The sequence below is a fragment of the Carassius auratus genome, chromosome 42 (genome assembly GCF_003368295.1).
Source record: "Carassius auratus strain Wakin chromosome 42, ASM336829v1, whole genome shotgun sequence".
NCBI lineage: Eukaryota > Metazoa > Chordata > Actinopteri > Cypriniformes > Cyprinidae > Carassius > Carassius auratus.
Window position 1 is genome coordinate 16,664,501 of NC_039284.1, and position 27,084 is coordinate 16,691,584.

Here is a 27,084-nt window from a genome sequence, read left to right on the forward strand (position 1 = left end):
TATATATATATATATATATATATATATATATATATATATATATATATATATATATATAATTGTGAATATAAAATATATTAACAAAAAACCTAAAATACAAAATTATTTTTTAAATTTTACAAATGTTTAAGTTTATAAATATAAGTATTCAAGTATTCAAAAAAACATTGTTCTTTTATTCAGTTATATATTTATTAACGCACATTTACAGAACAGATCTGCTGGTCCAAAGGTGCACTGGAGCTTTTCAAGGCATCTATTTCTCTTTCTCTCTCCGTTATCCATGTGGAAAAAGCTTCAAACTCCTTCCCGAAAGAATCCCACTGATCTTTCATCCCCTCCAAAGTCTTCACACTGAAAAAATGATACAGTAATAAAACAGACTTTTTGATTTCCTAATGAATTCACAGACAATGCTTAATGCGTTTGTCTTAATAATCTATAAAATAAAGTAGGTATTACTCTCGCTTGAGTCCAGTCTCAACTTCGTCCACTTGTTCACTCAGAGCACGTGCTTGATCCTGGAGGAGAGAATGATTTTTGGGGCCTAATTGGATCTCTGTGGCCCTCTTGAGAAGAGTGTTAACCTGTCTGGCCTCGGTTTCACACTGTTTCAGGAGCTCCTACAGGAAAAACAGAAGCAGCTGAAGTGAAAATGACTTGAGTTTTGTTTTTGTGAAAATAATTGCAAGCCATTTCAAAACATCAACCTGTAGGCTGCTTGCAGTCGAGTGCACTTTGGCTATTTTACAATGGCTTGTAGTGAGGCTCATTCAGTCAGATTGTATTGCTAGAGCAGATTTTCTAATGAGGATCTGTTGCATAATCTCTCGCAGCTCTTCTTGTTTTTAAATAAAGACGCTCATGTTTAATTAAAGGTGATTCATTACACCGAGCCCTTGGAGATCAAGTGTTATTCTCACCTTGGTCTGCTCCAGCTCTGTGCTGAGACTGTCTGGACTGCTAAAGTTCATCTCTCTCTCTGTGACCGATCGCACTTTACCCACAAACTCCCTCACTGCTGCCTGCTGACCCTCGAACTCCTGCCAAGCAGCTAAAGTCACCTGACAACAGAGAAGGACATTCATACCGCGGCTTCAAAGAAAATATTTGATCTGCTTAATCAAAAAAAAAAAACATAAAAAAAAAAATCGGTAACACTTTAGAATAAGGTTCCATTAGTTAATGTTAGTTAATGTATTTATTAACATGAACAAACAATGAATAATACATTTATTACTGTATTTATTCATCTTTGTTAATGTTAGTTAATGAAAATACAGTTATTCATTGTTAGTTCATGTTAATTCACAGTGCATTAACTAATATTAACAAGCACAACTATTGATTTAAATAATGCATTAGTAAATGTTGAAATTAACATGAACTAAGAGGATTGTTCTTGCTTAGTTCATGTTAACGAAAGTAGTTAACTAACATTAACTAATGGAATCTTATTCTAAAGTGTTATCAAAAAATCTATATTAAACTGCATTCAAAAGATCGATTTTTAATGTGTCCTATTTCCAAATGAAATCAAATAATAATATAAAGTAAAAAAATAAACATAAAAATAATATATATATATATATATATATATATATATATATATATAAGGATTTTTAATAATAATAATATTTTAATAATATTTAAATATGATTAAATAAATATTTCTTCTAAATATTTAACATCCATTTTAATATATAAATTTGTGTTTTTATGATCACTATAATTTTTTTCACATTAGTAATTAATTATATAAATATTTTATTTAATATATATATTTAATATTAAAAAATATTTTTTAATTTAACTTAATTTAATTTCCAGGTTCTGCAATATATATAAAAACATCTAAAATACATAATTATATTTTTATATTTATTTGAATTTATTTAACCATCCTCACCTCCAGGTTCTTTTCCTGTGACTCTGTGCTTTGCTCCATTTTGCTCAAGGTGGTGTCTAGTTTCTGCAGGTCTTCCTCTAAGCTCTCCTCCAGACCCTCCTCTATCTGCAGCTGCTTTCCACGGTCTATCTGCTCTCGCATCTCCTTCTGCTTGAGCCGCAGACGCTTCAGATGTTGCTGCACATGAATGTCGGATATAAATATGATTTTCAGCCTCATGTATCAGGGTTGCGTTTCATTCAGTGAGGGTGGCACCTGGTGAAGCAGCAGCAGTTGTTGGGCTTCTCTGATGGACTCAGAGTCCAGAATCTTGCTGGTGTCTGACTGCAGCTCCTGCTGACCCTGTGTCAACTCCTCCAGAGTAGTCTTCACCTCCTCTCTGAACTGCACACAGTCGCTCACCGCCAGCACCATCTTCTCTGACTATCACAACACACACATACAATCTTCTTTTTTTAATATTTAATATTTAAACATGGAAAACAGGACTTTCAATACTTTTTTAAACAGAAGTCTTAAAGGTACAGTAGCAAAAAAAAAAAACGTTTATTATAAGAGGGTGGGAAATGGTCATGAAAAGTAAGTTAGAAAGTATTATGAGTGGAAATTAGGCCAAATGTGTTACAAAACTACATAATCTCATCAAAATGTTCAGTTTAAACCTGAAAAAACACTTTATACTCTGAATTTAGTGACTGATGGACTAATTTACTTTATAGCTAACAGCTGATTTACATTGACATTTTCTTATACGACATATACATGATCATATTTTAATATATTATATTGAATAAACAGGATTAAGGTTGCAAAATACTTCAGTTATGATAAGAATTAATGCTGTCAAATGATTAATTGTGATTAACTGCATCCAAAAGTTTTCGTTTACATAATATGTGTGTGTGAACTGTCTGTGCATATTTATTATGCTTATATAAATGCACACACAATCAAGTATATATTTAAGAAAATATGTGAAGTTTATATATTAAATATTTGTATATATGCTTTAAATTGTATGAATATAAAAATATACACTTTTTTGAAGACATGAAAATGTAAAAAAAAAAATGCTGTATGTGTGTGTATTAATATATACATAATAAATATACACCATACACACACATATATTATGTAAACTAAAACGTTTAACATTTGACAACATTTCAAGTGTAAAGCAGCTCAAAAAAGACAACAGTGAAATAATTCAGCTTAATTAGTTAAATATGTATTCATGTGTTAACAAAACAATCATGATATTAATATATTATAATTACAATATATATATATACACACACATAAATATACACAATATATAATATTTAATTTAATTTAATTTAATTTAATTTAATTTAATTTAATTTAATTTAATTTAATTTAATTTAATTTAATTTAATTTAATTTAATTTTATTGGAAAATGTATTTCCTTTGTCTTAGCTCCAGGTTCAATAAAATATAAAGATATCTGCTAGCAGCTGCAGCTGATATGCATTGATATTTTCTCTATATTGCAGATGATTTATTTGGATTTGTTCTTAAATTGAGTATGTCTCACCTCAGAAAGGGAGGAGAGGAGACCCTTGAAGTCACAGGAGAGTTTGCGGAGAGCAGCTCCCTGTCTCTGAGCATCACTCTCTGTGCAGACCTCTATCAGAGCGGCCAAACGTGTCTTCAGCCAGCTCACGTTCCCCTCCTGCAGCTCAGCATCGTTTCTCAGACTCTGCAAACCATGAAGAGGCGATCAATCAAGATTTCACACAGCTGTCACATTCAGCTTCACTCCACTTTATCTTTGTGTCTCACCTCAATGGTGGATTTGACCTCTCCAAACTTGCCGGGGTCTCCAGCTCTGTTTCGCAGAAGTCTGAGTTGACTTTCCTTCGATGTAACCCAGGAGGAGAGTTCAGAGTACCTGCAAACACACACAAAATAATTACATTATTAATATTGTATCAATTAAAATCAACTCATATCTGCCGTGGATTTACAAACAACTGACTGAGCAATAGTCAAGTCACATTTATTTCTAAAGCACTTTATTTCAAAATATTTTCATGAGCAATAAACAGGAAAACAACAGTATTAACGCTGCAAAATTTTAATTACAATTTTATAGCAGCTAGAAAATGACAATAGTGTCATTATTCAGCATTTTAGTTACATTTTGATTCAATTAAGTTGAACAACAGTGGGGATGTTGCAAAGTTCATTAGCTGCAAGCCGGACACAATTCAACTATAATGACAAATACTGAAGTCAATGTTAATTCAGTTCAGTTCAATAACAGTGCAAAGTTTATCAATTATGGTAACAAGTTTAACTGAGCTATAAGCAGCTCTACAGAAAACAATAAGTCAGTTAAGTGTTGATTCAGTTATGTTCAATATCTCTATAATGTATCAATTATGAAACAAATTTGAGAGTCATTATTCAGCTCTTATTTCAATATTTGTTCTCATCCGATAGTGTCAGTGCAGTCAAATCAATAATATTACTAAATATCAAATGTCTTTTAAACAGCTTCAAAATGTGAAAATAATTAATTTTTTTTAGCTAATTAATCAATCATGAAACTGTACAGATAATAGTGTCAGTATTCAGCTCAAGTTAGTTCAGCGTTTGCATAATTCAGTTCAATAACAGTGTAAGAGATGCACAGTTTGTCATTATCCAGCTCATTTGAGTTCAGATTCTCTTCTTATCTGACAGTGTCAGTGTAGCTGAACTGAAACCACTTTATATTCAATATTCAAAGGACTAAAGGTTCACCTGGTATTAAACTCCTTCCACTTGTCCGGGTGCTGCATTAGTTTCTGATGTGTGCTGTCAATATCCTCTCTGACCTCTGCAAACACCGTCCTGGCGTTCTCTAAAGTTTGTCGGGCTTGTTCGCTCTCCGGAAGCTTCGAGCACAGCTCCTCCATATGCTGTAAGCGCTTCTCACAAAGAGCCTGTGGACCCTTTTCCTTAAAAAACTTCTGTGTAAAGATATCCAGTGTAAGCGTTCCCTATTTCCAAGGACAGAAAGAGTGCTTCTAGAGAGGTGTAATGCTGGTGGCTCTCACCCTGTGCTCTTTGATTAACCTCTCGCTGCCCATGCTGGGCAGACTGCGGTTCTCACGGGACAGTTCAGCCTGACACTCCTGCACCGAAGCCATCAGACGACTCTTCTCCAGCTCCACCTTCAGATGCAGCAGGTGAGAGGGAATCTCTGTTTGGACATCCTGCAGAAAAACAGTGCGGTGGGGGCAATTCAAGTGGGTTTCCTCAAACTTTTAAGCTATAATTTACAGTCAAGTCAATTTTTTTAAAAACCCTTTTTTTGATCCAAGTTAAAGCCACTTTTTTAATGTTTCATAATTCTCTTTTAACTTTTAAACTTTAAAAATTATAATTTGTGAACCCCTTCAAGCATGAAAAGCCCATATCAGCAACCCATTTATGTCCCGTTTTGTTCTATTCTATTCTATTTAGAATCAGGCAGCAGTCAAAACATATTTACTTAAAAGAAAATAACTTAAATGTATGGCAGTGTATGAATCCTTCAGATGAAATAACAGAATATACTGTAGTGCAATTGCACCTTTTATTATTTTATTATTTATTTATTACTTAATGTTTGAATTAGATGCAAATGTCCAATTCATTTTTATTATTATATATTCATATTATATGTAAATGTTTTTCTGTAACAGATACTGTTCGGTCACAGAAATATATATATAAAAAAAAAAAAAAAAAAAAAATATATATATATATATATATATATATATATATATATATATATATATATATATATATATATATAATATAATAATACTTTATATCAGCAAGTTTTTAAATGCTATAGAGATTGGTTTTGTGAGGTGAGACTGTTGTCTGACCTTCCACTGTTTGTGCAGTTTCCTGACTGTCTCCTGCAGATTCTGCTGTTCTTGCTCCGGTAGTATATCTGTGAGTTCATCGCAGGCTTTTAGAAAGGCATTGAGGACCCTCTGATCCAGCTGCCCAAAGAACTCCTGCACACAAATGTTATGTCAGCTTTCAAATTTCTGTGAACTAATTTCCATCTGGAGACGAATTAAAGTTCAAACTCTGCTTTCGGCCTATTTGCAAGCACTAGAATAGACGGTGGGGTTTCATTTCTCACAGTGTGCTTTTTCAGAAGATCCTCTGGGTTTCCTCTCTCCGTCATGGAGCTGTGAGCTATTTTCAGAACCTTCTCCAGCTCCACACGAGACTCCTCAAATCTCTTCATCAGGCTGCTGTTCGCCTCCACGTGCCTCTTCCATTCTGTGGTTTCTTTAACCATGCCCTTTTTGAGATAAAACATACAGTACAACAATGGACATTTATAAAGAAAAATTCACAAATGGGAGTTATTTCATTTCACAATTGTTGTCAGAAGAGATCTCAAACTGTGCTCAGATTTTTGCAATCAATAGTCATAGATTTAAACAATAAACATTTCTCAGTCTCATTCTTGCATATAAGACTGATGTTGTAGGTCCCACCTGTGAAGAAGCCTGGAGCTCGGTGATCCTCCTCTCTAGCAGTGACGTGTCCAGGTGTTTTAGGTTCTTGCTTGTGTCCAGTGACCTCAGAATGATCTGATGGTTTTTGTCAATCACTGACAGACACTTTTTACAGCTCTGCTGATAGGTCACCAGCTCCTGATTATTGTATAAGCAGAGACAATATAAAAAAGAGGAGCTGTCAAAATCTTAAAAAGCCGGTCAACACTAAGTTGGATGCAAATAAAGGACACAAAATATATATATAAATAAATGTATCATTATCTGAATAAACTACTTGATTTGAGAGTCAGTGTTGCTAAACTAAAACTACAATATTCCCATTTAAGAGTTGGGCAAAATATTTTATTTTTATTTACACCAAACAGTTTTAACCAGTGTTATGTTAGCATCAATGAGATACTACTATAGTTTTGAATTAGTTAAAAAAAAATTGTCTTTAATCTAGTATTATACATTTTGTATTTATATAAATTTTTGTCATTCTTATTCCAGCTTTTGTTAATTAGTATATCTAGTTAATGTTGCCTTATCAACCAGCTGAAATAATATTTTTTTAATATTTTAATTTAATTAACAGTAATGTTTCTGTTTCTGGTTTTAGTTAACTACAGTATAATAACCCTGGTTTTAACTGCTTCTTTACTTTATCGGATGATATATTACTTGCAGATATTTTATAAATGTAAATCTTGCTATTTATTTTTTAATTGGGAATATGTCTTTAAGGATGTGCAAGCAGAATCATGACACTAAAAGCTTGCTGTCACATAACCCATAGTCCTTTAGTCACCTGACACTTCAGCTTGAAGTCTCCTGGAGCCTCGGAGTCCCGGGAGGAAGTGATGCGGCTCGCCTTCTCAAGCGACTGGTAGAAGCCGGTGATATGCTTCTCCATTTCCTCTAACGGCGGCAGCATGGTCCGGGAGTCCCTCAGCAGAGGCAGAGCTCTTTCTCTGATCTGAATAAGACATCGGGGTCATAATGTGAGTTGGTGTGATAATGCTCTAATGCGGCAGTGCATGAGGGAAAATACAGGCCTGGCACCTTGCTGATCTCATCCTTGATGTTTGTCATGGTAGCCAGCATCCGAGCGATCTCTTCCTCTGTGAGGTCTTTGGTCAGCTGCTGTGCTTTACGTGTGGCCGTCTTGTACGCCGCCTCCATGGACGGCACTTTGTGCTTGATGTCCTACAGAAAATAAGATGACATTTGCATAATCTGCATAATGTTTTTCAAGTTTCTGGCCAGTGCGTTTGGAAGCATTAAATTGTTTAAAAATGAGAGTAAGATATTTAAAGTGTTACAAAAGGTTTCTATTCCAAATAAACGCTGCTTTTTTGAATTTTCAACTCATCACAGAATCTTGAAAAAAAAAAATGTTTCTTGAGCAGCAAATCAGCATATTAGAATGATTTCTGAAAGATCGTGTGACAGTGAAGACTGGAGGAATATATTTTACACTTAAAAATATACTACAAAAGGGAATGGCTATTTTAAATAAAAATAATATTTCACAATTTTATTGTATAAGGGGCTTTTTTTTTCTGAACCGACTCCAAACTTTTGAACAGTAGCCTGATTTATAACGGTCAACACACAGTCAGCTGCTCAAAATGACAAATTCTACAGGTTTTATCACTTTAAAGTGGTAGACGCTGCAATCGACCAATCAGAATCAAGTATTCCGGAGCACCAGCTATGTAAACTCTGATTACCTCAATGTCTTGTAGATGTGTCCGTATGTTCAGAAATGAAACTTGAACTGGTGTGTCCATCCTCTCGTTAGCCGAGTCGATAAATTCTTTTAAAGCTTCAATCCCATCGTCATAATCTTTTCTCAGCTTGTCCACTCCATCTGCTCTCGCATACTAAGAAAAAAAATCATCATGTTATATTTACATTATATTATTTCAACAAATGAAAATAGTCATGAGAAACTAAATTATGCATGTGTTTGGGTGAAAGAAACCTTGACTTGAGAGATAAAAACCAAATGCTTGGCGTCTTACATGTTTGACTTTGACAAACAGCTCTCTCCATCGGCCGTTGAGAAGCAGCAACTGCTGTTTCAGTTCTCGAGACACGGTCTCATCGCACGTCTCAATCAGGAAGTTTCCAGCATCATTCATGTCCATGTGCTGCTGAATCCAGTGTGGAAGATTCCGGAAAAACTCCTGCAGAATAATTCACACTCTTTATACACAACAGATTTCAATCCACAGCGTTTCATGTGAAAGCCACACACTCTTTCCACGCACCCGTTTGTCGCTCTCTGACTGGTTGAGCATCTTCTCGGCGTCCTCCAGCCAGGCCTGCAGGCTGGCCACAGTGCTGCTGTATTTCTCCCAGTTGCAGATCACTTCCTCCAGCATGCTGCGGACGCTGCGCACCTCCACTGACAGGTTCTTCCACTGCGCTGTGGCCTCACTCAGAAACATATTCACGCCTTCTACCTCCTCAGCTGAAATCAAATCACATTATGATTAACACCGAAAAAACCAATGCATCTCCCAGTGTGATTTATGAGTTGCACACAAATCAATCCCTAGAGTCAGGACAGTGCCTACTGTTGTGGATTACAGTATCAGCCACTGAGGATACACGGGGCATCTTCTTGAGCAATTTCGTTTGGGGAGTTTCACATTAGGAATGGATAGCAAACGTCTGTCTGGATACTCAAAAAGTTGCCCCGTGTACCATCAGCCTAAGTGAACTGACAGGAAGGGTTAGTAGAAGTTAAATCAGTGTATTGTGATGTTACACACGTCAATCAAGATCAACCACATGATCTAAACAGTCACTATGTTAGAGAGTCCTCTGGTTCCTCTAAACTCACCTCTCTTGGGGTTTTTACTGCCTAGAATATGAAATAGATAAACCACATTATCTATTACACTCAATATGGTACGGTATGTAGTCAGGTAAACATATTAATAAAGTCCAGCCATTACATGTCCAGGTCATGTTTCTTGACATTTTACAAAATTATCAAAATAAGAAAATCTATTTTGCAATGATTTTGTCTTTTAATTAGTTTCAAAATTATTTTGGGGGGAAAGGTTTTTTCTCACATTTTTTGTATTATATTAGCATTTATCCCTACATATTTAATCCAAAAAATGAAAATGTAAATTTAAAATAAAATGTAAATTTTGAAATGTAATTTATTACTGTGATGGTGAGTTTTCAGCATTATTACTCCAGTCTTTAGAGTCACATGACTCTTAATATATATATATATATATATATATATATATATATATATATATATATATATATATATACTTTTTTTCTTCGATATAAGATTAATAGAAAGTTCAATACTAGAATAGTTTAATACATCCTGGCTGAATTAAAACCTCAATTTCTTTTGAGACAATATTTGGCCAAGATACAACTATTTGAAAATCTGGAATCTGAGGGTGCAAAAAAATAAAAAATATTGAGAAAATCACCTTAAAAGTTGTCCAAATTTATTCTTAGCAATGCGTCTTACTAATAAAAGTATGAAGTTTTGATGTATTTATGTATTTATGTTAGGAAATTTATAAAACACCTTTATGTCTTCATAACCTAATGATTTTTTGGATAAAATAAAAATGTATTCATTTTGACTCATACAATGTATTTTTGGCTATTGCTACAAATATACACCAGCGACACACACACACACACACACACACATATATATGCCTTGTCCAGATAGGTGAAATGCATCAATGCAAGAAAACTTTTTTCTCTTGATTCTGGAGTGAAATATGACCTTGAGATTTCATTTGTGACATTCACCCATTCATAGTATGTATTTAGTATCTTTATATTAAGATTACTATCATGTCAAAGAAGACCATCAGATGTGAGTCATATATAATTCTCTAAGATATAATATTGCTCCAGAGCATATGTTTCAAGGATGTATGACAGAATGAGGCTGATCACAAAGCAACAGGCTCATTTTGTCTGCTGGAGCTCAGAAACGCTGCCAGGGAATGAGTCTAAAAAGCTTCATGAATCTCCAGCCTCGGGAAGAAAAACAGCTGAAAGTGAGACGTATCTTACCTGAATCCCCAGATTTCAAGTAGGAGTCTGCAGCTTGTTTCAGAGTCTGGAACGTGGTTTCATACTGCTCGAAGAACTTATGGCCTTCGATGAACGCCTGTGTGCAAAAGAGGACAGTAATGGGAAGATGTTTCATGATATGTCAGCTGAATTATTTTTATGAAGCAGATTAAAAGAGTTTATTAAATACGCTGGAGGACATACAATATAATTTTGCAGAAGAAGCTCCACTGAGTCCCGCCGGCCGTATTTAATGATCCAGGATTTGAGCTTTGACTCGGCCAGCATGAGAAACGCCATGAGACGGTACTTCATCTCCCAGAACTCAAACTTAATCAGATGGACGTGAGATGATGTGGACACGAAATTAAACCTGTGCAAACATTAAATATGAGTAATATAGCAGTAAACTATGGGATTTTGAGTCTTTAGTTTCCATAATTGCTGTATATAAAGTTAACATTAAAGTTAACACAAAAATGTTGGTCTTATTGTGCATGATTCATTAAAAGATTGTTTTCTTCAAAATGCAATAATCTCTTAAAAGACTTTCTTTTCTATGGACGTAACCATGCAACATGTGTCAGAAATGTTTTATAAAAGAAAATCTTGTAAAAAAAATTTGAAACAAATGCTGTTTCATGTTGTCTTTAAACAGTTAAATGAAACTTAAAGTCATCAGATTGAACCTTTCTGCCATGTCCTGAAGCTGCTCTGAAGGAACCGGGACGCCGTTTACCGATCGGTCTCTGTGAATCTGTTGAAATGTCTGTCTGTGTCCCTCCAAATTCTTCAAAACCTCCTGCACAGAAAGCACAGACAGTGTTTTTCATTTTAGCTGCGCAGTGATTGGAGCAAGTTCCTTAAGAAAGAAAAAAGTCCCTGCATCTACCGTGTGCTGTTCCAGTTTCCTGTGGATGATGTTGGCCGTCTCTTCGTGGGCCTGTTGAATGGGAATGTCTTCTCTCATGGAAAGTTCAGCACGATGCAGCCAGGCTCCAATCACTCCCAGAGGCCCCGGCAAAGACTTATCCAGAACGATGTGCCAGTCTAAGAGCTGCGCAAGCCACACAAAAGCATCGCAAATATGAACAGGAGAGATCTGCTTTGAAAGCTGTTCAATGTCTGTGAGGTCCCTTCAAACTGTCAAGTGTCTGGACAGTGGACATCTCTGTTCCTTTAAACAAAACCGTCTCTGTGTGCCTGTCCTCTTTCCTCAGTAATGAACCCTGTATCCACGGTCAGTGCTCTAATTCACACTTCATTACAGCTAATGACAACCAGAGAAGCACAGCGGAACAGTTAAGAGTTGAGCTCTGAAGTAAAAAAAAAATTTTGCAAACAAAATATATCCGTTAATATTTACAATCTCCAGCTTGAATTAAAATATCAATATGATTGAATTAAATAGCTATCCCCCGGTTTCACAGATATAGCTTAAGCCTAGTCACAGATTAAAATGCATGTCTAGGCTGTTTTATCGGAAAAAAGCGTACTCGTCTTAAAATATGTCAGTTGCATTGTTTTGTCTGAAGATGCTCACCAGAAGTGTTATTTTCCTAAGGTATGTTTATAAAAACTACTTTTATGTACTTTTAAACTAAGAAGAGCATGATACTACAATATTTCCTCGAATGGTGTTATAGTGAAAAAACGCACCCTGACAGACACGTGATCCCAGGCCTGTTTGACCACGGCCTGGTCCACGGACAGTTTTCCGTCCTTGTGCACCGGCTGCAAGAGAGACTCGATCTGTTTCTTTCTCATCTCATACTGCACACGGTAACTCTTAAAAGCCTGCAGTCAAAGAAGAAGGATGGAGGAGAAATAAATACATCTGAGCTTATAGCAAACTCAAAACTCTTCTCAAAAACAAGAGTTTAGCCAATCATGAAAGAGCTCAAATGCAAACTGAAGTAGCAAAAACAGCCTGTTTAATTCCGGTGTTCACCTGATATTTGTCGGTGAGACTCTCTTCAGATCCCTGTGCATGCAGTAAATCTCTCTCTAGCTGATCCAGCCAGACCTTCACCTCCCTCAGCACCTTGCGTTCCTCACGCTGTGCACATCAGACAGAAAGAAACAACGCTTTATCACTCGCTTAGCAGGTATTCAGCAAGAAACCCTTATAACGAGAACCCACAGAAGGTAACACAGCAGTGTGAAACAATGAAAACTAGGAGAGAGTCCAAAGAAGAGTACAGATCATAATGCAGAGCTGTTATTATACACATACCTCAAGCAATAGCTCAATATCTTGTGGATCATACTGTCCAGGAGAGCAAAGACACATCAAGAGATGCAAACATAACACAGTCAAGACGTTAGCAAGATAAAAGCCAGAAAGAGAGGAAACACAAAGAGAGTATCCACCACCGACAGACCATTCTCAGCAAACAGTGACATCTGTGTGTTATATCTGTCCACAGAACTTATAACTCATTTCATTTAAAAAATACTGATCTTATTTGGTAGATTTAAACAACAAATTAAACAGATTATTTTTAGTATGAAATATTTGCTTTTCATCTGTCAGTGTACTGTACATGTGCTTATTTTCTGTTTTACTTTGAGAATTTAAAAAAGGATAAAATTATATAGAATAAAAATAAATAAATTGAATTAAATATTTTCATAAAAATATTATGCTTCCACTATGTAATTTTTAAAATGTTTATATTAAGTATGTTGATACATATGCAAATGTCACTTTTTTATACACTTTTTGTTCTTATGCTATGACATATCTGCCTTTAATAAATAAAATGTTTTTTTTTTAATTGTCAAAAATGTGTGTCCAGTGATGCTTTCTGACTAAAACTTAAAATAATATTTTTTAGAAATGTTTGCACATATCTTTTTAACCCCAAACCATTTTGAATGTAATTTGGTTTTCTCAAAACATGTTCTGAATGAGCACTGTCAATGTTATTCACAGTTATACTGTACAATTTATTAATAATTATTCCAAGTATTTATATGATCAATTATCCATTGTATTTTATATTCTATTATAAGCATATGCATGTTCACGTGATTTAATAAGTTACTATGATAGGGTTTAAATCATGTTTCCTACACTTTACCAGCACATATGCCATTGTCTCTTGAGAATGTCCCATTCACTAAATGAACCTCATGCTGGTGAGACGTAATCAACTCTTACCTGTAGAGCTGGGATAGAGAGAGCGAATGGAGGAATGGAACGAACCAGCTATGAACGCGCACGACGAATGACACAGACAGAGATACAGAGTGAGCACACAGAGCAATGCATTATGGGTGTGAGTCTAAAGGAAAATGATTCCTTCCTTCCACATTGTGATGGACTACAGTAATGTTAGTGACTGATGAAGAAGCTCTACAGCAGTGACTGCAGTAAATAACAACAGCAAGCGGCTAGTGTATTTTTAGCTCATACATGAGCGTAAGCACTAAAGCGTACCTCCTCTTGCTGTCCATCTGTCTCAGACTGCTGGGGATCTGGGTAGTGCTTCAGGAACTGAGCTACGTATGTCATTATGGATTTCTCATCAGGCTTGTCCACATCCACATCTGCAATGAAGACAAAACCATTCTGCTGTTTTAGTTTGAGTTTTACTGTGCATCATCAGGTGACTGTCATATTAGACGATCCACTGACCTGAAGAGTCAAATTAGGCTTTTTATAGCCTCTTCAAAGGGCCTCTATAAAATCACATCATGATGTCATGCTAGTCTGTAATCTGGCCTGATGTCATGCTTGAATAGCAGCATGACCTACATAAGAAACTATAAGAGCGTCTGTCTGTAACGAGGCCTGATAATGGAGCATGCCCAGTATAATGAAGCAGTGTCTATTCACATCAAACTCAAAACCAATGAGTGGCTCTTCAAACCACAATAGATCATTGACTCAATCTACATTATTATCCACACAACATTAGTACTGGTGCCACACTCATGTTATCAGATGCTTATACCATATGCTATCCTATACTATATGATACAATACTATGCTCTACTATACTATGCTATTATTATTATATTATATTACAGTTATTTAAAAAATTTCCACTTTAATTTTAATTAAGTTTAAGTAATTTTGTTCTGTATGTTAATATAGCTAGTAAGGCTGTGTGATATGGACCAAAAAGATCTATCACGATTTTTTTGATCAATTTTGCGATTTCAATTTTAATCACGATTTTGACACACACAGACATGTTTTACAGTCATAAATGCCTTCAGTATAAATTTGAAACATATTTCCAAAAGAAAACCAATGAAAGCTTTATCAAAAAGTTGTAACATGTCTCTAGAACTGACTTAAGTCAAAATAATCACAAAGTAAAGATGTGAAACAAAATCTAGACATATGGCAAAAAAATTATAATAAAAAAATAAAATAAAACCCGTGTTCAGGGATGTTTTTATTGTTTTTTTTTGGCCATGCATCGGTCACTGTAGCGGTGCCTCAGGTGTTATATGTTTTGCCCAATATATTTATTGCCCAAGGTTCACACGTACTCCGGTTCAGAAGCAGCAACGAGAACGCATTATTGTAACGCGAAAGCACATTAAAATAATGCACAAGCGCAAATCTATCCGCTCGCACGCAGATTTCCAGATGCGCGTGCTCTGCCTTAAAACGTGTTTCCTTTCCTTGTGTGCACTCACATCTCTCTCTGTGCTCATGTGCAAGATATAAAATCTTTTCGCACCTTTCTATTTATAATCTTTTCTGTTCTCATCTTTTACCGCGTGCAGTGTGAACGTTCTGTTCCGTTAACATGGTCTCGAAAAAAAAAAGGCTACGTATCACAGAGTGTGTGAACCTGAGTTAGGCATATGCCCAGTCTGCTCTGTTCTCGCGCTCCACTTAGGTGCGCTGCATCCTGATTGGTTCAGATAACATACTGCGGGAGGTCGGGGCTGCAGAAAATCGTGCTATAAAGCGATTTAGAAATCACGCACACTCAAATCGCGATTTTATTTTGATTTCAATAAATCGCACAGCACTAATAGCTACATGTTTTTTTTTTTCAGTTTTAGTTTTACTTATTTTAGTACATCAAATAAATGAAAATAAGAAATGTTGAATTGGCAACCATATGAAATAAAAAAATGAAATAATCTATTTTATTTATATATTATTTTATTTTTGGTTAATTTTTTACTTCAAATAACAAGTTTTTATGGTTTTAGTTTTAGTTAAATAACCCTCTATACATAATTGTACTGAATGAGTCCTACATTAAAATACCATGGTATCCAAGATGATTTAAAAGAATGGCATTTTATTACCATTTTACATGACTTAAAAGGTATTCCCATAGATCCATTATCAAAAAAACATGGTAATACCACAGTGATGTTTTGTAAGTTGACATTGTAAGTTGTAAGCTGTTCATCTCAAAAGAAACTGGAGAGATTTTGGAGTAAAATAAGTCACATCAGTACCTTCAGGATCTAGTAAACGTGGTATTCCCAGTTCATTTTCTGCCACACTGAAGGCCTCTTCCAAGTTCTCACGATTACTTCTTTGTCTCACGATGTCCATGTCCACGAGATCTGGCCGAATGGCATGAATTACAGAATGGAAGGCCACACCACTGCGCCAACTCGGACCGAAGTCTTTAACTTCAATCCCAAGACTCCTTGAGAGATTAAATAATGACTCTTAGGGGCCTGTTTTTATACACAATTCAACATTCATTTCAAATGATCCATTTAAACCATCAAAAGATATCGTATTTTTATTAAGCATTCTCCTTCAGTTGACATAATACTTGGTTTACATACTTGGTCGCTGTGCTTTGGACCCATCTGAGCAGGGCTTTTTTGGCGCTCCCCTGAAACTTGGTCATCACCTTGCGTTTCACAGGTGGGCTTCCCGTCTCCGAGCCGGCCATGCTGTCCACCGAAGACGCACTGCTGGATAAAGCCTGAAGGGCTGGAAGATTACTGGTCAACTCCTCAATCTGCAAACGTTTGTGAAGGTAGACCCTTAAAACTCAGGTAAACACAGACATATGGCAATGTTCCAGATCCTACCACCATAACTGGCAAACATTACCTGAAAATAGAGGATAATGGTCCATGTCAGCCCCAAGACAATGGACGGGCGTCCATCAGCAATGTCAGTGGCGTTGATATTGACTAGTTTGATCTGGAAAATAAATGTTTTGCATGTTAGAAAGTCCTAAATGGCTAATGCATTTGAAAATATCAATGTAACACACATATTATCTACAGATCTGAGGTCAGTGCAAACAGGCCAGTCTAAACCAGCACTATCTGCTGATGAACCATGCAGAATAACACCAGGAACGTGCGGAAAGAAAGTAAATACGGTCCATTTTGATTTCATGTCGACTTTAAGTAGCCAGACATATTCACTTCTTTGGGAATAAGCAAATATAAATGCATGAGTATATGAGGAACATGTGAGTGAAGAGGAAAAACATAATGCATGGTCAACCAGTCATGGACATCAAAAGAGATGCTTTAGAGAAACAAGCTTTCTAAAAATGATTGCAGCTCTTTCAGCCAGTAGCAGCTACAGCAGAGATCAGTAAATAATGGAGTTGCTCGCTGCTTAAGGTATGCATCATCAAACGCAGATGTTTGTGAGAACTGTGACTAGGAGAAGTACTGACCAGAGACCCTCGGTACACAAAGACAAGACATGGTAAGGACAGATTTAGAGATGCAGTTTGATGACAGACGCTGGAATGGGACATACAACATATTCAATGATCAGATAGGACTGCAGATATGCCTCGATCATTCCTACTATACAGTCAGATATTTTTTATACTTTTACTTAGCAAGTATGCATTCATTGATCCAGTTAAGAAATGTATTTTTTCAAATAAATGCTGTTCTTTTGAACTTTCTATTCATCAAAGAATCCAGAAAAAAAATATTTATCTTGGTTTCCACACAAATATTAAGCAGCACAACAATTTTCAACATTGATAATCAGAAATGTTACTTGAGCATCATATCAGTATATAAAAATGATCTCTGAAGATGACTGGAGGAATTCTGCTCTGCATCAAAGGAATAAATTGCAGTACAATATATATTTTACAATAGATTAAAATTGAATACAGTTATTTTAAATTATAATAATATTTCACATATTACTTCAGTATTTTTATCAAATAAATGCACCTTCGTTAAGGATAAACAAATCTTAAATATAAATAAATAATAAATAATTAAATAATTAAAAAAATTATAAAACAAGTTTAAAATGTAACTTTTTAAATAAAATATATATTAAATATATATAAATAATACATTATTGTAACTGACAGTCAATTTAGCTTTTTCTTCCATATCATGCCTTGTTTAAAAATCCCTATTTTGTGGAAGCAGCATCATGTTTGGTTGGAAAACAAGAGTATAATGGATGGATTTAATGGATGTGATCTTTGTGCTATTGGTTTGCTGCAGTCATAATTGGTCAATTTACACAAATCAGTTTAATAATCAGAAGATGGAAAAATATTTAAGTTAATTTGAAAGTTCATGTAAACTATCTGTCAATTCCTCACTGAGCGAAGACTAACTTTAGCTTTAATTTCTATCCTATTCATTTCTTGTCCTTCCCTGATGTTTACCAGAGCATAGTCTGGCATATCCTGTTCTAGAAATACTTCTTTCAATTATAGCACAAGTATATTTATTTTTTAAAGCTAGACTTTAAAAGGTGCTGCAAAAGAGGAATGACCTAGCTGGGAGTGTTATACAGAATATCAGCGATTATTAAGACAGATGAGTGATCCTGGAGTCACCTACCTTCCTTCCCTCCAGGAACTTAAGAGCTGTGCCTATGTTGGACACCCAGTGGATCCTTCTGAGTTGTCGGCCCTGTTCGCATGGCTGCAGGGAAATACTAAATGTTTATGAAAGGAAGCAGGACCTATCATCTTGGCATTAAACAGACTGAAGATGCACTGCAGCTGCTGCTGTGCTCAATGCAGAGGCTTCACACAGTGATAATCGCAGAAACACTTACTAATCTCTGTCCAGACAGCACTTCTAACAGAGCCAGCAGTTTCACCCCATCCTTGATGTCCTCAAAGAGGTCGCTGATTTCAAAAGGAGGTTTGTGCTGGAAAAGGACAAAAAGAAGAGGATCAAATAAACTGGGAACTTAATAAACTCTTATAAATGTGTTGCATGCTTCTGCTTTTTTCATGCTTCTACTCTGAATAAATATGTAGAAATGCTTTTAGGTCATCAGAAATTCTTCTCTTCATTCCCAGGGGAATTTAAGTTTCTGGCTCAGAAAATACTCTTTCATAGTTTGGGAAACATAAGGTATAACACATTTACTGCAGATGTTGTCTTAAAAATGCAATCCGTGTAGGCAGATGAAACTCGAACAAAAATAAACTAAATGCAAATGTATTTTTCATGTTGAAGCAGTGTAATATTCACAGGGAAATGTAAATGCTTTTTATATGAATATGTAAAATATGTTTTACTAAAATCCAGTTCAGTTTGATGTTAGTAAAATGTTACTTATTACTTTTATTCAACAGGAAGGTATTAAACTGGAAAAAAAGACATTTATTATGTACAAATTATTTCTACATTGTTTGAACTTTCTATTTATCGTATAATACATATTTCTGCAAAAATATTAAGCGGCACAATTGTTTTAATGATAATGAGAAATGGTTGTTCAAGTCAGCATATTAGAATGATTTCTGTGTCACTGAAGACTGGAGTAATGATGCTGAAAATTTAGCTGTACATCACAGGAATAAATAGCATTTTGAAATACACTGAAATATTATATCATATTATTTATAATGATATAACTGGGTTTATCTTTAAAATCTCAGTTCAGCTGCTTCTGTACAAACATCACAAAAAAAAGCAAATGTGCTTTAAAATTTTAAAGGAAATTGACACAATAGGAAAAGATAACAGATCTACCAGAGGTCAAACCAAAACAGATCATCATGTGCAAACACATTTGCTTTGGTCATGCTGACTATTGAGAAAATACAAATAATAAAGGAACCAAGAAATGTAAATCAAGATTTATTTTGTTCAATAAAACAAAACAAAAATAGAGTGAGACAGACAGGCCAACCAGCGCACAAACAGACAGCGACGAAATCTGGAAGAACAGCAGGCATCTGCGGACTCATGAAGCATTACATAACATATTCTGCAGCTCAGTTAGTATGCAGTGAGCGTGTGCTGTCTATATGGACTGCAGTGGACCCACTGGCTGCAAACATTACTCAGATTCTTCAAACATTCATAGTCGTGTTTTGCAGCAGATTGTGTGGAACAAAGGACCCTCAGTGCAATCTGTGCTGACTGGAATACTTAAACCCACCATTTGTGTCAGATTAACCTCTCTTTGTGAGCTGTAAAATGCCCAGTCACCAAAGCAACTAATCACGCATAATGAGGAGAGAGGGAGGAGCAAAAACACTCACAACATCTCACTACAGCTCTACTTCAGAACCATGTTATGCATGTGGGTCATTGTACAAAACTATGTGACTTTAACAATGAATAGCTGATGTCATCCTTTACTATGTGCCAGTGGCGTACAGTAACTTTGCTTTGAAAAGTTGTGGGGACCCCTCACAACTCCTTTTGCTACTTTTTTATTTAATAACCTAATTTCCTTGGGGACTGGATTGTTTCCTTTAGAGTTGGAAAAGCTTAATTTTGGCTTTTCAAAAATGCATCGATGTACAGTACCAGGGGCGGTGCCAGAGAATTTTGAACGCAGGTACTGAGGGGGTGCTAGATCATCAGTGGCAGGGGGAGCGGGGCAATTCAGGGCTCCAGACTCTTTCTTCCCACTGAATGCTCTTTTGCAACTAACTTTCTCAAGTGGTTGCACGAGGAAAGTGTTTTTTTGTTGTTGTTTGTTTTTAAACAATATGCTTTTATTCAGTGCATGCTGATGAATTTTTATCATAGTTACAGTTAGCCTATATTGGAAATGAAAATGGTTAACATTCAACCCATCCAAACAAGTTCCCGTTTGATCTTTCTCACATGCAACAGAAATGGCAGCTTTAATGCGTTGAACAACACGGTGGTCGCGCCAGTGTGACCGCTCACAATTTAGCCAGTCGCAGTCCAGAGACCTGCAATTAATAGTAAATATAACCAAAATAGGTTCTTACAATTTTTCTATATACCAATAATCAAAAAAGCAACTCTAGCAAAAACAGGTGGTGGGGACATGTCCCACCCATCCCCCGCACAAATTACGCCTATGGAATGTGCTAACACATCAACAAAAGTATAGTGACTTCCTTCAATTTTCAATTGCTTTCTCTTTCCACTTCTTTAAGACGGTGTCTTTTTGGCCGGTCCCAAAAACTGTGCTTCTTCACATTTTTGGTTAAGAAAAAAGGCTACTCTATGTCTTATTTATGTATATTCATATTTTTCACTTTAGACTGATGTAATATTAGTAGAGTATAACCTTCTAAACACAATGTATAAAGCTCATCTGGAAAATTTACTGAACAATTAGCCAAACAGATTCACCAAGAGGAAAAGTAGATACGAACTAAAAGGTACTGAGGTTTTTACAAAACCTAATCCAATCGGCTCTAAAGGAAAAATGTGCCACAATTAAAGGAGTCAGTAATACATAATACTGCGGAGTAGCAGATCAACTTTATTGGGGATGATTATAAAAATGTATTCTGATTTTCTTTATAGAAAATAACTGATTATTGATAAATGTTTATTTGTAGATATAATAAGATGATATAATTATATCCTAACTTGACTCTTAATCACAGCATCTGAAATCAGTGGTCACACACTTCAAAGACCTCAGGAGCGAAACATGTTTCTTCCCACTGAGAATTGTCCCAGTCCCTCTCGACGGCCATCTGCACATACCTACAGTGTCCAAATCTTCCCAGAATTTGTCAGGATCCTGCCCTGACAGTCCTGTCTATATTGTCTCCGTTCCATGTTTCTTTGTTTTTGTCTAAGCACATGGTTCTGTCTTTGTTCGTGTCTGTCAAAAAACTTTTTTCCTTTCTTTTAAACTAGACAAAACTAAAGACCAAAAAGGATATAAGTAACTAGATAAGAGATCAAAAATAATGATCAAGCTCAAAGGGATAAATTCTGGGCCAAGAGACAAGTAAACACCAAAAACAAACCAGCAGAGACACAAGGAAAGAGAACCCAGTATATAGAGCAGTACACATGAGGATCAGGTGAAAACAATCAAGCAGACAAGGGCTAAACAAGGGGGCGTGACCAGAAGTAACAAGGAGGTGGGACAAGAGGAGCACGTGGCAGACACGAACGAAGACAGAACCATGTGCTTAGACACAAAATAAAAAAAGAAACATGGAACAGAGACAATATGGACAGGACTGTCAGGGCAGGATCCTGACAGAATTACCCTGGTCTCCATAAACAGATTCAGTCTTTATTTCCACATAACTTAAGAAAGTCTCAGTCGAGTTAAAGTGCTTTCACCTGTCAGACATACTGTAAAAATCTGTCCCCTGCTGCTGCATATTAACAAATAAGACATGACTTACAGGAAGTTCTAGTGTCACTGCAGATTCTCCAGATTCAAAAGCAGACAGGTCATTTAAAAAATCCTTCACATACACTGCACGTACATGCATACACAGACATATACATACAGTAAATATATATGAAAAGACTTATTTGAAAGCCACATAAGAAAACATGTTTTGGTATATCATAACTATGAGATAAAACGTTTGAATTATGGAATATAAATTCATAATTGTGACATAACATTTCTAATTTTGTAGAAATGTCAAACTAAACTTCAAAATGATCAGCCTTTCCTAAGATATAATTATATCCCAATAAGTATTTTTATAGTATGACTTTTTTAGTAAATTACATTTATGACATAAAAGTTACAATTATGAGATAAAAAGTCCTAATTGTGAAATAAAAAATTACAATTACGAGATTAAACGTAATTACTTGTGGAAAGGTCAAATTAGATTTATACTATACTATACTATAAAACATTCATTCTCAACCTTTCCGAAGGCATAAGTACATCCTAAATACATCACAAATTTTAATGTCATATTGCTTTTTTGCTATAATTATGACATACATAATATCAATGTTTTACATAATAATTATGACGTTTTATGTCAATTTCAACTTAATTATGGCAAAAAAGTCAGCTTTACATCATAACTTTTTTCATGTCAGTTTCAACTTTATTATTTCCTATTTATGTCATTACTTTTTTGCCATAATTAGGATTTACCAAAGCATGTTTGGCTTCCATATATCTCACAGATCACAACTTCATTTCAGAAATTCAGATCTTTTTCATGCTCAGCCTGCTAACACAAGATCACCCACTCATCTTGTCCACCACAACACAGCATTCATTTTCCAAGCACACAGCACAAACACGCTTTTTATTAGAGTATTACAGCATTACGCCCCCTCATTCACTGTTTACTGTCCTGCACAACGATCAGCCTTTAATCATCTGAGCTTTACTCGTTTACACAGATATTTGCCCTTTAGAGTTATTATGATATGAGGCTACAAAGCAAATCTCAAGAACCATTCACTGTTCATGGATGATGGGTCACAAAGACAGGAAGACGGTAACACAGCCATCACTGTCTGCTTGAGACACTGGTGTAATTCCCAACAGCATTATATACTATATACTGTAGGACACTTAATGCACAGTTAGTACTTAAATGTCACTGCTTTAAAAAGCAAGTGTCATTTAGTTTAAAGAAAGACAGAACATGTACAATTTACACAAAAACAAGTTTGCTAGGTTTTACATGATTAACTTGTATAGTACATAGCAGTTCAAAGTTTGGACTCTGAAAGATTTGTTAGGTATTTTGAAAAACATTTAACCAAAGCTGCTTTTTGTTGATCACAAATACAGTAAAAATAGTAATATTGTGAAATATTATTACAATTTCAAATAACTGTTTTCTATTTTAATAATTTATTACATTGATGACAAAGCTGAATTTTTACCAGCCATTACAGTCTTCAGCTTACAACAAAACAATTTTTGTTTTTATCAATTTAATGTTTCCTTACTGAAAAACAGTATTAATTCTTAAAACAACAGGAACAAAAAAAAATGTTAAACCAAACTTTTGAACAATAGTGTAGCTACTGTTCAAAATAAAGACTGTGGTTTTCAGTTTGAGAAAAACTTCACAGATCTACTTAAAATCATTGCCACACCAGTTTATTAAAACTCATAGCAAAAAACTGCTAAGAAAAATAAATGCAAAAGTTTTTCCAGCACAAAAGACACTTGATATTTGCTGTGTAATGCATTAACAATCAAGCATTTTTTAGTGTCCCAGTAGTGTATTGGGTCACTGTTGTTGTTTTGTAATCAGTGTAAATAATACTACAAGCTAAAAAAAAAACAGCAAAACATCTTACCTTGGCCAAGTGTGAATTAATCCACTTTGTGAAAGTTCTTTTCTGCACTGCCTCCTGTTCATCTGCAAAAGAGAGAAGCACAATAATCGCATAAATGAGCAGATATGTTTTACATTTCAATATCCAGGGAGATATTATGTTTTCCTGTCTTCTTCATTCTGCTCACAGTCATCTTGGCTCACCTGGTTATTTTTCATATTTGTGAGAAATAAATGCAAGAGGATTTACTACTGAATACTGTACATTTTCATTACTGAGAGAGTAGATATTCACCAGCACAGGAGAGCTGAGAGTCCACACGTGGCATGAGCAAAAACATCGACATCATATCAGAAACATGTGCCAATATTCCCATTATTACACATATACTCTCAGCATAAACAACATAAATGCAGATCTATAACAAAAACACACGGATATGCTCAGAATGTCTATGTTGCTATTTGGCTGCTAGTATGTTCTGAGTTGCTAACAGGCTGTTTCTATGGATTAGCATTGCTAGCACGTTTTGAGCAGATGAAATACTGTTACTATTGATTTGCAAAATATTCTGCATGCAAGGCCAGGCCCCTGCTATGTAGCCATAAAGAAGTTCTAAAGTGGTTGCTAATATGTGCTGGGTGGTTGCTACATAGTTTTAAGGATGTTCTGAGTTGTTCCTAGGGTGTTGTGGGTGTTGCTAGGTGGTGTCCACCCCAAGTTTCTATAATATATTTTTTCCGATTTTTTTAATTGTTTGCAAAAGTTTAATACGGTAACTCCTTAATACTTTCCAAATCATTAACCCCAAGTATGAGCAAAAGCACTAATGATGCTTGACTTCACAAACAGCAGTAATGAAAGTTTGTGACATCTGTTCACACAATATACAAATCTTGCAGAGCATTTTTAGACATAGATAAGGTCATTCAGGTCACCAACAAACACCCACCAGACATTTTTATGCGTGATAGTAATATTCACAACAGACAGCATCCTATGTTTGCATGCAGGTTATAATGCAATGCACAGGGCATGTATAGGAAGCATCCATGTACTGCAGCTCACATGGCATGCCGGTGCAGCCTTAAGCACACCACAGCCGTCATAATCCAACATGCGCAACTGTAAAGAGGTTCGCATCTGCACTCGTGTGCAGCCGTGACCCGTGCCAACACAGTGATTACCTCTCCTGAGGAGGAAGACGAGGAAGACCTCAGCTGGCCAATAATGTCTAGTGAGCCGTATGACCCAGAGACACGTCACTGCATATCTGGATCATGCATCTGTTTCACCTACATTCAGTGGAGCACAGACTACAGGTAAATCTGAGCTAGTGGCTCCCACGCTGTCAGATGAGAGATGTCGATGTCCCACTTACCACGGAGATACTGAAAGAATCCCGTCACCAGATTCAGAGATGTGGTCTTTTTCATAGCTACGTCCTTAAAGTGGGCCATTGTGCACCCTGCATTCTCTCCTTTTCTTTCTATCCTTCATGAGTGAAAGTGCACATGTATTATCCAGGAAGGAAAACCAGATGAACTATCCCTTATTTCCTCTGGGAAGCAGAACAGAGCAGGCGGAGGAGCTTTCCGTGTGAAAACACAGCGCAACTGAGCACTGGAGGATGAAACCTCCTCCTCCTCCTCCTCCTCCTGTTGTCTCTCTCTCTCTCTCTCCTTCACTGTGGATAGGCTGCTAATCGAGGGCAGTTTTTAGGATCCAGGCGACTTCCTGTTGTTGGTGGAGCTGGTAGGTCATGCTGGTGTGGATGCTCTGTTCAGGGCTGTTCTAGTTCTAATAGCATCCCACAGCTGCAGCAATACAATCCAGCTATGGCACTGATCGGCCAATCAGCACGCGGGGGGCTATGATGTCATCGGGCAGCTGGTGCTATCCTGATTTATATGGGAGGGTGGGGGTAAATACTCGTGCTACACTGCTTGAACTCCACCGGGCCTCCACTACAAGCACCGCAGACACCCTAATGCAGGAATGGCTTAACAAATAATCAGATTCATTGCAGTCCAGAATGCTACACAACAAAGGACTTATGACACGACAAAGTTACTCTGGGTTTAAATGTGTTTGCATGTCTAAGTAAGAAAGAAAGCAAACAGAAAGTGACCATTTTTGTCTTCACAGATATTTTAGTACATATTTATGGCATTATTGTGTGCAATTAATTTATTAAAAATTATTATGGATGTTTGATGTTTTATGGGTTAATACTTTTTTAATTATTTTATCACCATTACTATTTAAACTATTTAATGCAGCCTTGTTGCACTTTTTTGAATGGCAGTACATCAAAAGTGTATAAGTCAAATCAAGCTGTTTTACATTTAATATTCTGTTTCACTCAGAAATCCTTTAAAGTGTTTTAATTTTGTGCGCGTCCATGGCAAAAATAATTTATGTCATGAATTTAATTATACTGAATAACATGCATTACTTGCAAATGTCTACAAGGCAACTGTGAACCAACTACACTCAAAGTATTGAATCATTTCTGTCACAGCCAGTGCATCTGCCACCTGCTATGGTGCAGTCAGTGACTCTATTATTCCTGACCATCACCCACAGAATGAGCTCCAAACAAAACCAATCCACCACACCACATATTTATATGCATCCTGATATATATTTAGTTGTACAATAATTATTAGACCATCTTATAACCAGAAATGGACATGCCCAGAGTTAAGTCTTGATCTTTCAGGCATGCATGGATTTGTGTTGTCTTGTTTAATAAAACATGCTTTATTAAACTACTTAATTCAATCTCATGTTTTGGTGCGTTGAAATATAAGTGCATTTACAAAATATAACTGTTCTTTCACAAATCCACTTCTCTCACCGCTCACTCACTGTGGCATAGTTCCGGTATTTATATCTTAAAAAGCCTTTTGTGTTAAAGATGGAGGAATGTACCTTAAACTGTTTCCGTCCCAGAAGTTAATGTAATCAGTGAAATAAGTGCTACTCCCATCACATGCTCATCTAATGAGTCACGATTTGTTTTTTATCAGTAAACAGGGTTAAAGCTCAGAGATCTTTAAAACAGATTAAAAAGACCTGACATTGTGTGGATTAGAATATGGTAAGAAAAGCCAGTGTATTTATTAGAGATAGAGATAGAGATAGAGATA

At 35.8% G+C, this 27,084-nt stretch overlaps 1 protein-coding gene across 4 annotated transcripts in view; it reads right to left on the reverse strand.

Moving 5' to 3' along the window:
- LOC113060886 (nesprin-1-like) overlaps positions 1 to 27,084 on the reverse strand; it is a 103,616-nt gene that overhangs the window by 71,209 nt on the left and 5,323 nt on the right. Inside the window, exons 1-33 of one of the 4 annotated variants that reach the window (XM_026230125.1) lie at positions 25,311 to 25,727; positions 23,951 to 24,012; positions 18,519 to 18,614; positions 18,299 to 18,382; positions 16,566 to 16,658; positions 16,292 to 16,470; positions 15,950 to 16,146; positions 13,953 to 14,062; positions 12,744 to 12,776; positions 12,459 to 12,566; positions 12,167 to 12,304; positions 11,400 to 11,564; positions 11,197 to 11,309; positions 10,712 to 10,880; positions 10,508 to 10,604; positions 9,285 to 9,305; positions 8,707 to 8,909; positions 8,458 to 8,622; positions 8,164 to 8,316; positions 7,493 to 7,636; positions 7,239 to 7,406; positions 6,425 to 6,583; positions 6,061 to 6,225; positions 5,795 to 5,929; positions 4,976 to 5,134; positions 4,680 to 4,888; positions 3,714 to 3,822; positions 3,466 to 3,630; positions 2,165 to 2,332; positions 1,910 to 2,086; positions 924 to 1,064; positions 463 to 623; positions 204 to 354 (exon numbers count right to left, since the gene is read on the reverse strand). In XM_026230125.1, the coding sequence (XP_026085910.1) occupies positions 204 to 354; positions 463 to 623; positions 924 to 1,064; positions 1,910 to 2,086; positions 2,165 to 2,332; positions 3,466 to 3,630; positions 3,714 to 3,822; positions 4,680 to 4,888; positions 4,976 to 5,134; positions 5,795 to 5,929; positions 6,061 to 6,225; positions 6,425 to 6,583; positions 7,239 to 7,406; positions 7,493 to 7,636; positions 8,164 to 8,316; positions 8,458 to 8,622; positions 8,707 to 8,909; positions 9,285 to 9,305; positions 10,508 to 10,604; positions 10,712 to 10,880; positions 11,197 to 11,309; positions 11,400 to 11,564; positions 12,167 to 12,304; positions 12,459 to 12,566; positions 12,744 to 12,776; positions 13,953 to 14,062; positions 15,950 to 16,146; positions 16,292 to 16,470; positions 16,566 to 16,658; positions 18,299 to 18,382; positions 18,519 to 18,614; positions 23,951 to 24,012; positions 25,311 to 25,389 (4,476 nt within the window). In that variant the 5' untranslated portion in view covers positions 25,390 to 25,727. Of the gene's footprint in view, positions 1 to 203; positions 355 to 462; positions 624 to 923; positions 1,065 to 1,909; positions 2,087 to 2,164; positions 2,333 to 3,465; positions 3,631 to 3,713; positions 3,823 to 4,679; positions 4,889 to 4,975; positions 5,135 to 5,794; positions 5,930 to 6,060; positions 6,226 to 6,424; positions 6,584 to 7,238; positions 7,407 to 7,492; positions 7,637 to 8,163; positions 8,317 to 8,457; positions 8,623 to 8,706; positions 8,910 to 9,284; positions 9,306 to 10,507; positions 10,605 to 10,711; positions 10,881 to 11,196; positions 11,310 to 11,399; positions 11,565 to 12,166; positions 12,305 to 12,458; positions 12,567 to 12,743; positions 12,777 to 13,952; positions 14,063 to 15,949; positions 16,147 to 16,291; positions 16,471 to 16,565; positions 16,659 to 18,298; positions 18,383 to 18,518; positions 18,615 to 23,950; positions 24,013 to 25,310; positions 25,728 to 27,084 lie in introns of those variants that run through there. The other 3 variants (XM_026230126.1, XM_026230128.1, XM_026230129.1) reach the window with 3 other exon arrangements.